Here is a 13,251-nt window from a genome sequence, read left to right as displayed (position 1 = left end):
GTGAACTATTACTGAAAATCATTTGACCATGTGTAACTATTAGAAAATTTGTAAAATAGTTTTGCTTAAAACATATTAATTGACTTGTCATCTTGGATGACATATTTAGACCACAAAGCTATTTGGATGCATAATTATGCTACTGTTGATCTTTCAAATAGGATACTAGCTGTTCAAATTAGCTCAGATGGATTATGTAGGTGAAATAAAAGAGCAAGTCAATACATATAAACAACTATTTATTAATTAAACAAATAAACTGTCTTAGGCAACAATGAACAATTAATAAACTATGGAAAAAGTAACAAAACAATTATTTAAAATTTGCTTAACTTCATAATTTACATAATTAACTTCATACATTTAAAGTCTGAATTAAATTATGACCACCATTAAAAAAATGTAAAATAAAGGGTTTAAAAAGACATTTAAACAAATAAACTGTCTTAGGCAACAACCAACAATTAATAAACTATGGAAAAAGTAACAAAACAATTATTTAAAATTTGCCTAACTTCATAATTTACATAATTAACTTCATACATTTAAAGTCTGAATTAAATTATGACCACCATTAAAAAATTGTAAAATAGAGGGTTTAAAAAGACATTTAAACAAATAAACTGTCTTAGGCAACTATGAACAATCAATAAACTATGGAAAAAGTAACAAAACAATTGTTTAAAATTTGCTCATCTTCATAATTTACATAATTAACTTCATACATTTAAAGTCTGAACTAAATTATGATCACCATTAAAAGTTTGTAAAATAGAGGGTTTAAAAAGACCTTGTTTCACCTCATGTAAGTTTCAAATAATTCTATCTGTTTGCTTAATTAGGTACATAAATCTTATAAAAACAACTTTAGTTCTATTTTATCCATGCTATTTGATACTTTTGAAGAATTTACTAAACTTCATACTTCACATAATAAACAGTTGACATTAAAAGATTGAATTAAATTATGATCATCATTAAAAAATTGTAAAAAAATAAGTTAAGAGTCTCAATTGGCCGGGTTTGTTTTTGTAATGTTTGGAAAAGGATCTTAATTGTTAACTGTACGAGAAGCTAATAACAAAAGTTCCCCAGTCAAGAAAAAGTGTAAAAATTCTTCAAACTATTCCATAAAAGCAGGTGCATAACTTCAACAATCTTTCTGTTAAGTATCATTGATTTGGGTTGAAAACTGTAGGAGGAGTCGAGTACACAAGACTTAATCACTTCTTTGTAAATTTTGCTAAAAATGACTAAGTTCCAAAGTCTGGAAAAATTTGATATTAGTAGGTACACAACATCAACATGTGTACAATGTTCCTATTAAATTTCAAGGATCTGGGTTGAAAGCTGTTGGAGGAGTTGATTACACAAAACTTTACCTTCCTTTTTTAATTTTGCTAAAAAATGTCTAAGTTCCCAAGACTGGAAAACTGGGAAAAAATTCTTCGAACAATTCCATAATAGCAAGTGCACATGTGTGCAAGCTTCCTGTAAAATTTCCGGGATCTTGGTTGAAAACTGTAGGATTACATAGAACTTGTACTTTCCTTTCTTAAGTTTACTGAAAAATGACTAATTAGTTCTAAAGTCCAGAAAACTGGGAAGAAATTCTTTATACAAAAAGTTCCCTAGTTTCAGGGATCTGGGTCAAAAACTATAGAAGGGGTTGATTACTCAATTGTACCCAATTTTCCCTGCAAGCCTGCCCACTTGACATCACTGTACTATAGACTGGTTTTTGATTTTATATAACCCTGCCAACAAAGGGGGAATAAAAGACCTGGTCTTTTATGTTTTACCTCATGCAATCATGCAAAATTCATATAATTCTCTCTCTCTCTCTATCTGCTTAATGAGCACACAATTCTAGCTTTCAGTATGTAATTAAGTATATGTGCTTCAAAGTACATCCTCAAAATACACTATATAATATATAATAGTGAATACTTCATAAACAGAATACTTTAAAATAACCTTTCTCTAAAAAATATAACATACATAAAAGCAATGGTTTAATATACTTTTGTTACATTTCTCCTTGAAGTAAATAGAGGCTCCAAAAGCCTGTACAGCTCAATGGGACTATGTCCATCTTGACTTGCAGCTTTGAACATGAGGATGAATACACAATAAAATTAAACATTACACATAACAGAGAAAAAGCACTGCAGACAGGACATGACTGTACAAATATATGAATAATCTACAAATTACAGAAGATATGTTGAAGCACAATCGATGCAAATACTAAATACCATCAAACCATTTGGAATCAACATCAAAACTGAAAAAATTTAAACATATCTTATTGATTATAACAAACTATTTTTAAAAGATCTTTTTTGTCGATGCATGCTCTCTATGACTCCTGACCAAAAAAATGAAAAAACAACCAAAATTTGTCTGTTTTTCATTGAACTTGCTGTCAATTTGAAAATGATGTTAATATCGACATCATTGTAAGAGCTCTGATACTTAAATTGTCCAAATCAAAGCATCGTCGGTGCTGTGATCCAATCATTTTTTAGCTACAGTTTGTCTGACATTTTTTTTATATCATTTTCAATAAGTTTTTCTTTATACAAGCTTCTGTAAGACATTTATACAGAGACAACCATCACAACTTTGGATAAGTGATTTTAGCCCAAAATGTTTGTGTTTAAACACTTTTAACAGAAGAAACCAAGGGACTGAAAAAAAACCAGTCAACACAAGGATTGAAATGTAGAACATAATTTTCACTAAAAAATTACCATTGTTATTTTTCCTTTTTAAAATCACCCCTTTCAGCTCATAAACATTGGTATGCAATTTTTCTAACTCATCTTATTGATTTTTGATAAAAAAATTATATGACACTGCAGATGAACAGTTTTATTTCATTATCATGATATAACTAAAAACAATTTTCATCATCAATTGCCCAAAGATGGAGAATTTCTCAATACTGATTTCTAATATCTTCCTTTTTTAAGTTAAATGATTTTGACATGATTGGAAATAGAAATCTTCAAAGGAAGGCATATTTTTTTTTTTGAAGTTTGACTTAATAATTTCCAGAAAGAGGCATTGGAAATGCACCTTTTCAACAACAAAAATTAAATAACTAATTTTTATTTAAATTGGTATTCATTCTTCATTGGAAAAAAAAAATATCCTGTATTCAAATACATGTACACATACCTTACACTGTAAAATAGCAATAGAATGGGGAATAGTCAAATTAAAGAACTTTTGTGAGCACGCTCACATACCCCACGCCCCCACATTGTCACTGGACAAACAAAATTTCACCAGATTCCTTCAATGTATGAACTATGACATGTTGTAGTAATAAGCTTTCAATAGTAATTTGAAATTTTAGCTAATAATGGTGGACAAAATACTGCCTTATGGAAACAAACCTACTCCTTTGCAAATAGAAATTCATTAGCATCTGATTAAATGTTGTACTTTACTCTTTATTTGATGTATACTTCTTTCGGAAAAGATGGCATGTTTTTGTTTCACTCTTAGAGCATCACTATTTCTCGGTATCTTCTTCATTCTTATGAAATTATTAAATTCAAGTTTCAAGATATTTTGTTCTTCTCTTGTCCACCTTCTTCTCTCTGCTTTTTGCTTATTTAATTTCTTGAATTTTGAATTGTACTCATCCTCCTCTGATTCATCAGACTCGTCTTCATTTTCTGTCGGCTGATAGTTCTTATCTATTTCACTGTCATTATCTTCAAACTCTGGAAGCAAAAGAAAAATATTGTTAGGAAGGCTTTACAAAGTATATACAAATGACTTTCAATATGACTCTCTTGGTTTTAAACCATTTCTGTTTAGTCATAAGTAACCTTTCATGTTTATGTGGCATATTCTAATATGACGTTCCTCAAACCATTTGTGTACACACCCGTGGTAAAATATGAATATGTTTCATGTCAGCTGATTGGAAACGTCATGATTTCTTTGGGCTGTTCCCATTGTGTAATAGACGTCATTGAATGACGTATGAATATAAGTATTCTACAGGAAAATGCAAGATTGTGAAACTGAATGTCATCAAAACATAGTAACATAAACAAACCATGATAAAAATTAGTTGCCAATTTTCACTAGTAAAAATAAGATAATCATTTAACTTCGTCCAAAGCTGTCCAAGTATGTTATTCTAAATAGTTATGTTACTAATAAAGTTTTCTTCATCTTTTACGTCAATATTATTAGTGTGTTTCATTACAGCAACAGCAAACATGCAAACATTTGACTTTACCTAGAGAGCTTCAATCCAAAAGAATTGCTGTATTTGTTTTATTAGAATCGAAAAAATTCATGGGGGGGGTGTTGAATTTATATTCATTTTACCACAGGTTAGCCAGATATGCCGATATTTTACCCCTCGCTAAAAAGAGGGGTAAAATCAGTATAAATTCAAGCCCCAATGAACTATTTCTTAATTATATGACTTCAAAAATGTCAAAGCTTATTGGTGACAAAGTAAATGATGATATACTTGCTCATCATTGAGCTTCAATTGCTGTTCAATTGTAAAATGAATCAATTACATTTATCTTTCATTTATATCAATTCACAGAAAATTTTTTGTATATCTAGTAATAATAAATTTTAAGACTAAACCTACCATCAACGGCTACTTTCAAATCTTTCTTCTTACTTTGCCTTGACCTTGTTTCTGGTTTTCTAAAAGAAAAAAAAAAATTTAACATGATCATTTTACACCGTTCAGTTTGCCAAATGAAAAATGGTTAGGGCTATTCCAGAAAAAAATGTAAGGGGGGGGGGGGGGGTTGGGGGGTTGGAAGGCAGTTTGTGTCAGCACCCGCCATCCAGACAATTGTAATTGAGAATTATAGTGCATTATAGTGTGAAAAGTTGCTCTGATACCCATCACCCATGTATTATTAATACAATGTGCCTTCCAACCCCCCAACCCCCCATACATTTTTTTCTGGAATAGCCCTTAATTGACTATTTTGGTCATGTTGACTTATTTGTGGATCTTACTTTTGAACATTTCTGCCATTTACACATTTTTTCTATCCATTATAATGTAATAAGATAATAACCAAAAAATGTAAAAAAAATTTATTTCGGGACAGTAACCTAACAGTAGTTTGTTCAATTGGTCAGAAAATTTAATGGAAGAGTTTATCACTTTAACCCATTGTCAGGTTTTACTGCTTTAGTTTTTGAGATATACACAGCCAATTTTGCATAGGTACAATGTCTGTACCAAAAATGTGTAGTACTGGAAATCTACCTTTCATATTCAGTACTATTTTGTTACTCTAAAAGTATTGTAATATTTAGGTACCTGTATTTTACAGTACTTGATTTGTACTTGAAAAATTAAGTACTACATATTTTTGGTTACAATGTTACATTTTAAGCATTTTGATAGTAATGTCTACTTCAAATCTCTTAATATTATTATTTTTTAACATGGAATATTGTGATCGCTTTTGGTATTATTTCTGTACCAAAATTTTAAGTACAAATCAAGTACTGTAAAATACAGGTAAGTAAATAGTACAATAATTTTAAAGTAAAGAAATAGTACTAAATATCAAAAGTAAATTTTCAGTACTACAGATTTTAAGTACAAAAATAGTACCTATTCAAAATTGGCTGTGTACTGATAAAAGTCAAAACCTGCATTCGACTCATATGTTCTATTTTTCCAAGGGTGGCCACGTTTGTTGATGGATCTAATCCCTGGATAAATTTATAAACAAGATACCCTAAGGAACAATCTATTAAAGTTTAAAAGTATTTGGATCAGTAGTTTCAGAGGAGAAAATCTTTGAAATAGTTATGACGACAATGGTGGATGCCAAGTGATGACACAAGCTCACATGGCCCTTTGGGCAAGGTGAGCTAAAAACTTTATCACTAGCTGTTTGGGGCTAGCAACAGGATTTTTCTAAAGGAGCAAGTCCACAAAGGTCAATATTGGCCTGGTTATTCTGGGAAATTTTATTTCTGAAGTAATATTAAGTATTTGATGACAAAATAGAGATAAATATCTGACAAATTCAAAATAACAAACTTTGACATATTAGATCACTTATGTTATCATGACGTCATAATATTGCGCCCTCTCATGTAGAAAATCCTAATTTTGACTATTTTTGGCAACATTTGAATAGTTTTCGTCAAAAACGCTTGGCCACATGCAAGGACCATCCTAATTTTAAGTCAGGATGTGTATTTAACACATTTACAACTTTTAATGATAAATTTATTTTGGTTGAAGGGTGTGGCCAATGTGTTTCAGAAGGAAATATAGCTATAAAATAATAAAAAAAAAAAAAAAATTTTGATAAAAATCTGGTAAAACACCAATCTTTTGAAGATGAACACATTGTTAAAACGACCTGCAGACAGAAAAAGGGTTTAGAATATCTTAATTTGCATATTCAAGATTGTGAGTATTGGTGTTTACTTACAACATTACAAAGTTCAATTTTGTGGGCCAAATTAATGCCTTTGTGGCCTAATCCTTCGTCTCTCTGAAGCTTAAACCTAATTTTTCATCACCCATCAGGCAGATCCCAATACTTATTATTTTGATATGATCTTGAACTTGTATTCTTCTGGAACATACATTAAATATTTGCCTGTAGCAAAAATCAATTAATCAATATAATGAACAAGAGGCTCGTGAGAGCCAGAAATTGGACACCTGTAATTTTTTGTGCAGATATTTCATCAATAATGATATAATTTATGATGGTTTATGTATAATTTAATACATGTTTATTAAAACATGCCATTTCTTGTTTCTATTCATCACAGTTTCTTAAAAAAAAAAAACCCAAAGAAATATGAAAAACAATTGTCTTTAAAGGGCAATAACTCCTTATGGGGTCATTTATCCATTTTGGTCATGTGACTTATTTGTAGATCTTACTTTGTTGAACATTTCTGTCATTTACACTTTCTATCTGTAATAATGGTAAAGATAGTAACCAATAAAATGCTTCGCATAACACAGCTGGATACGATCGCAGAGGTCGAACTCTGAACAGAAATATGGGCACAATATTCAAGCTTGATACAGCTCTGAATTTGGATAGTGATTAAATATTTGACACATTATAGATTTATGACACAGAATAAATGTGGGCAGAGAACTTCAATTTGAAATGTGACATTTTATTTAATTAATGGTCTTATATCCAAAATCCATTTCCATGGTTAGTTCAGCATATAACAAAACCCCATGAATTCAGTTTTTTGATGAAATCAAATCAAACAAAGTTTAATTTTGGACCCTTTGGACCTTCATATGGACTAATTTGAAAACAGGGCCCCAAATTAAAATCTAAATGCACAGTTAGATTCAGCATATCATTGAACCACAAGAATTCAGTTTTTGATGAAATCAAACAGTCTAATTTTGGACCCTTTGGACCTCAATGTAGACCTATTTAAAAATGGGGCCCAATAACCAATATAGTAATACACAGTAAAAAACCCAAACAATTCAACACTTTAAATTAATCCTCATTGAAATTGGTTAAAAGATTTGTATTTATTTTCAATTGAAGATTTCTTGCTGTTGCACAATACTTAGTAAATGTGTTTACAAACTATATATAATAATTTACACATCCTGTTTGGTGTGTATATCCTGCCATTTCAATATTTGTTGATTCTTTATATAGATCATTAATAAGAACCAGCTTAGCCAGTATTAGGAATATTAATTTTGGCCCCTTTTGGCCTTTAGTTTCTAAACGGTTCAAGCCATCAATCTCAAATTGGACATAAACTTTCCATATGTAGTATGGAACCTTGTGGTACAATTTCATAGATATCCATCAACTAATACTTAAGAAATTGTTCAGAAACCAGAAAAAAAAAAATGTTTTTCCCCCTTTTTTGCCCCTTATTCCTGAATGGTTTGAGACATAACCCCAAAGGTCAAACCCAAGCTTCCATTTGTGGTATGGAACCTTGTAGTTCAATTTCATAGAGATCCATAGACTACTAATTAAGTAATTGTCCATAAACCAGAAAAAAAACTTTGTTTTTTCACCTTTTTTTCTGAACAGTGTTGGCCATAACCCCAAAATAAATCCCAACCTTCCCTTTGCGGTATGGAACCTTGTGGTATAATTTCAGAGAGATCCATACATAAGTTATTGTCCGAAAATTAGAAAATTATTTTTTTTGGGCCCCTAATTCCTAAACGGTTAGGACCATAATACCCCAAATCAATCCCAGCCTTCCTTTTGTGGTATTGAACCTGGTGGTAAAATTTTCATCAATTTCATCAAGGAAGTTCAACATTAAAAATACAAAATCATAGAAATCAGACAAATACTAAAAAAGTTAACACCAAAATTATCAATAAACCCTAAATGACCCAAAGAAAAAAAAGGGGAGAAGCCAGATTCCACAAAAAGTTATCAGACAACTTTTGCAAATATTCAACTTACTGCTGCACATTGTTTGCTGGCACAATATCAACATCAGGCATGTAATCTCCAACTTGTGTTTCATCTAAAACAAACAAAAAAAGGAAAATATGAACTCCCTCAATTTATAAATAAACTTGTTGTATATATGTTGTCCTTAGTGTTCTAGGTCAACTTTCTGTTTATTAATTGGTATCTTTTTACTTTTAAACAAGTAAGGATATCTGATTTTGCCTTCTCATATGAAAACAGAATGGATATGAGATTTCAAGGAGAGAACAATCCATCTCCAATGTAAACTGGCATAAACAGACATCAAGAGGTCACCAACCAAATCCAATTATTAAATACATTCAAAGAACTGAAGACTTGCCATTGCCTTATATGGGACTGCAACTCCTCCTAAATCATTTATCATAATTAAAAAAAATGTTCTCAGAATTTTCACCCTTAATGCCATCACAGGCACTTGTCTATGATTTTTTTTACCTGCATGTATATCCCTTAATCTAACACAAGGTACCCAACTCGCATTATTGAACTTAGATGCGAGTTTTCCATGGAAAACATACGTTACTAAGAAACAACAAGTTGCGACAGGAATTTGAAGAGCAGCGGCAATGATAATGGTACACACGTTATAGCATCTTGGGATAAAGCTTTGAGCTAAATTTCAAGATTATGCCCAATGTAGTTGTTAAGAAAAGTGTGACAGAAAATTTTGTGAAGACAACACGCATGCAAGACAACAGAAAGGGATTCCTATATGTCGCTTCTGCATGCACAGGCACAAAAAAATGACACTCGTTCAGAGAGTTCCTATATAAACTGTATAATTAGCTTCTTCAGTTGCCTATCCCCCTGAAACTTGTATGGCCGTAAATCTTAATAAAATTATCTACAAAATTGTGTATAACACACCTATTTCTGTTGTTTGAATCATCTGTAGCAAGCATTCCAAGTAACTCAACTGTAAATTATTTCCTATAACTTCAAAGAAATGGCATCTGCAGAATCAAAATATAAAGGAGGTTCGCAAACAAAAATATGGACTTTGCAAGCAACAAAGGTATTATTTCAGGAGCTCTGCTCTCAATACCTCTAGTTTGCAATAGTATTTGAGTCTTGAAATACTTGTGTATCTTGCCAGTTAACTAAAGAAAGACATGATTTACAAATTTCTTGAACTCTAAAGAAAGGAAAGATGAAAACATATTCAGACCTTAACAATAATTAAGTCTTTCCACTTTTCTGTGGAAAGACTTATAGTTTTTCTTCTGATTATTATTATTAGGTCTTTCCACTTTTCTGTGGAAAGACCTATTGTATTTCTTCCGATTATTATTATATTTTTTTCCCCGCCACATTCTGAAATTTTGGTTTCACAATATGTCGCTTAGATATTTCTCATATGGTATCGTATAGTTCATGCGCTTTTAAATTTCACCCTGCTAAGACAAACAATTTTCTTTGTAAGAGTTATCTCCCCGAACACTGTTTTCCTTGTGCCTACATCTCCTCCGTAACCGTAAAAGAAAGCGACAAATTCATTTTATAAAATTGCTAGTTATATCCTTCGCATGATTTGTCATATTTTGACCGAAGCAATATGAATGCTCCATATGAGAGTTATTTCCCCTCATGCATTTAATATAAGTGATATGCATTTCTATCTTATAAACCATAGGTGATAGAGACCTAGGATCTTTTGATTTGAGGTCCTTGGTACAAAAAAATAAAAAATAGGGCAAGGTCAAAGGTCAAGGTCATATTCCAAATTTGAATTTGGCTTATTTTCACTTATTTCCAAAAACCGTATAAGACATCAACAAATTATTTTTACTAAATTGTTAGTTACGATATGTCGTAACATGTAAATTTTGATTGCAAGGGTACGCTGAACGTAAAAGGGAGTTTTCTCTCTTCTTGTATTTAAAGATACAGGTATGGTGATATAACTCATTAACCAGATATAATTAAGACCTAGTCTTTTGATTTAAGGTCCTTGGTTTATGACCTTCAAATTGATCTCAAGGTCATAGCTTAATTTGATGTTCTAGATTTTGACCTTTGCTTTTACCTCATATGTATACATGATAAAGACATGAGACTTTTGGCAATAGGTATCAAACCATTTAACCTTGAAAAAATAACCGGAAGTGACCTTGTGTAAACCGGAAGTAGCTATTTTTGTACTTTATTAGTATAAAAGTATATAGAACCAGATATTTTTGGAATCAGTGTCAAGTAAATATTCAAATATAATCTGAGTTAACATTTTTCAAACGGAAAGTAACAAATTATCCTCCATATTTAAAAATATTGTATAGAAACCATATATTTTTGGAATCAGCGTACAATAAGCTATCATTCGACGATTGAAATGACATTTTAAACTTAATTTTACTACTTTCATATGAAAATACATTGTTTTGTGTGGAAAGACCTTTTGGTTTTTAATTATCATTATTTTATTTTTTTTCCCGCCAAATTTGATCTTGCGATAAATGTTTGTTTCGCAATATGTCGCTTAGATATTTCTCATACTGTATTGTATAGTTTATGCGCTTTAAAATTTCACCCTGCTAAGCCGAACCATTTTCTTTGTAAGAGTTATCTCCCTATTCACTGTTTATCATCTGTGTGCATCTCCTTCGTAACAAAAAAAGATATTGACAAAATTCTTTTTACAAATTGTTTGTTACATCCTCAGTAATTTTTGGCTTATTTGGATCAAAGCGATTCGATGAAATTTTATAGGAGTTATCTACCTTTACAAAATAAATTTGTTGGTAAGTTTTTTTAACTCATAAACAGTTAACGGTATGACCCTGGAATGTTTTTATTTGAGGCCCCTAGGTCCTAACTTAGAAAATGAGGTCAAGGTCAAAGGTCAAGGTCAAGTTCTCAATTGTGACTTTTGCTTGTTTTTGCATTTTCTCCGACACTTTGAAAGATACATATAAAAGAACAAGTGCAAAATGTCTGCTTTATTGTAACGAAGATATGCTACATTTAGTCTTACACAATTTAATGGCATCTTGTAGGAGTTGGTGCCCCTGAAATGTCTTGATATGAGGTTATTTGATTATAACTTCAACTAAGTTCATTATAAAGGCTTTGGACCTTGTACAAGTAGCATATTACCTCCCTTATATCACTCAAAAATATAATTAAACCATTATTTATCGCATCAGTATGAAGAAACTATCTTCTTATCAAAATTTCTTTAATGTGGAAAGACTTTCAATTGTTCTCTGAACAATTGGTTTTTAATTGTTAATTGTTACAGGAATTAGATCAATCCTTACCACTGAGGTCTTCATCTAAAAAATCCTCATCTTTTGCTGGCTGATCACACTCAAAATCATCCTCTTCATTTTCTAGTGGAATTATAAATTCTGAAAATAAACAAGATTATGAATAATCAAATCACCCAAAACAGAGTTTGGGAGCCTTATTGTTTTTGCTCCAATTCTAATTATGTCACGGATTTGCTCTAAATGCTCTAGTTTTTGAGATATAAGCCAGAAACTGCATTTTACCATATGTTCTATTATTAGCCATGGTGGCCATGTTTTCTGACGAAACAGAAAATAGAACACTAACTTTTTACTAGATACCATAAAGATCATTCAGCTAAGTTTGGTTGGAATTGGTTCAGTAGTTTCAGAGAAGATCTTTGAAATAATTTACGACTGACAGATGACGACGGCTGACGCCAAGTGATGGTAAATAATTACCTCAGCACTTAAGACCTAGAACATGCAGATACTCATAAAATTGGTCTTGTGGTAGTCCAAATAATAATGACATCTTGAAAGGCTATTTTATGTTTTACTGTGACACACTGACTGAAGAGACTTGGTCATTGATAAAAACTAGACCCTACATTCTTTGACTATTGCAGTTCCTCTCGACTTATATTTTTGACAAGGATGTCAAGAGATATAAATAAAATTCTGTTATAAATAATATATTGTTTTATTTCATTTTGTTTATTGAATCAACTACTGAAAAAAAGTTAATAAGGTTTTTTCAGACAAGTTACAATTCCATTCGAACAAGTTGAAAAAAAAAGTTATTGTAGAGGCCTGTCATGGATGACAGATTAGCACCAAAGTAACAAAACTTGATCAGAAAATCGTTAGGAACAGTTCTACCATGTTTAGTTGCAATCCATTCAGCAGTTCTCTAAAAGAAGATTTTTGTATGTATTTCCTATCGGGTTCTATGTTACACCAAGTCCCACACTGATGGCAATCATTGATGACAGATCAGCATCAAAGTTACAACACTAAGTCAGCACCTTGTAAGGAACAGGTTAAATTATATTTTTATTGAATTTCTTAAAAATTGATACTCTTAAAATTGATGCTATTTTTCTAAGCCTTATGATTTGAAAAAAAAAATGAGCAGGCTTGTGAGTATTTACTGTGTTTATAGGGACTAAACTTAACTCTTTTTCTCCAGGGGCCCAACCAATTTTTATAGACAATAGACATTATCTATTAGCACAAGCACATGTACATTAAATGGACATGGCATACAGTATAGTACAATTGAAATAATAAAGTGACAATAATTAAATTAGTGTGACAGTGGTATTCACAAGAAAAAGAAGACCACAAATATGTGTGTATTGACAGATAAACAATTATTAATGTCCATGAACAAAAAAGGATACATATAAAAAAAAAAACAAAAAAAAAAAACCATGCGTCAAAACGACACGAATGGCTCCGTCTCAAAAAGTTGAAAAACTGCAATTTCAACAACACACATACATGTGGACACAAACTCAAAATTT

At 31.1% G+C, this 13,251-nt stretch overlaps 1 protein-coding gene across 3 annotated transcripts in view; it reads right to left on the bottom strand.

Moving 5' to 3' along the window:
- Positions 1-226: 226 nt before the first annotated feature.
- Positions 227-13,251, bottom strand: part of LOC143075943 (uncharacterized) — an 85,134-nt gene continuing 72,109 nt past the window's right edge. For all 3 annotated transcript variants that reach the window (XM_076251545.1, XM_076251544.1, XM_076251543.1), the window contains 4 exons: positions 11,753-11,842; positions 8,463-8,526; positions 4,637-4,695; positions 227-3,740 (listed from right to left, as the gene is read on the bottom strand). In XM_076251545.1, the coding sequence (XP_076107660.1) occupies positions 3,433-3,740; positions 4,637-4,695; positions 8,463-8,526; positions 11,753-11,842 (521 nt within the window). In that variant the 3' untranslated portion in view covers positions 227-3,432. The remainder of the gene's footprint in view (positions 3,741-4,636; positions 4,696-8,462; positions 8,527-11,752; positions 11,843-13,251) is intronic.

Source organism: Mytilus galloprovincialis, chromosome 5, assembly GCF_965363235.1.
Source record: "Mytilus galloprovincialis chromosome 5, xbMytGall1.hap1.1, whole genome shotgun sequence".
Classification (NCBI taxonomy): domain Eukaryota; kingdom Metazoa; phylum Mollusca; class Bivalvia; order Mytilida; family Mytilidae; genus Mytilus; species Mytilus galloprovincialis.
Note: the sequence above shows the minus strand (reverse complement) of the source record. Positions and strands in the feature narration are given on the sequence as shown.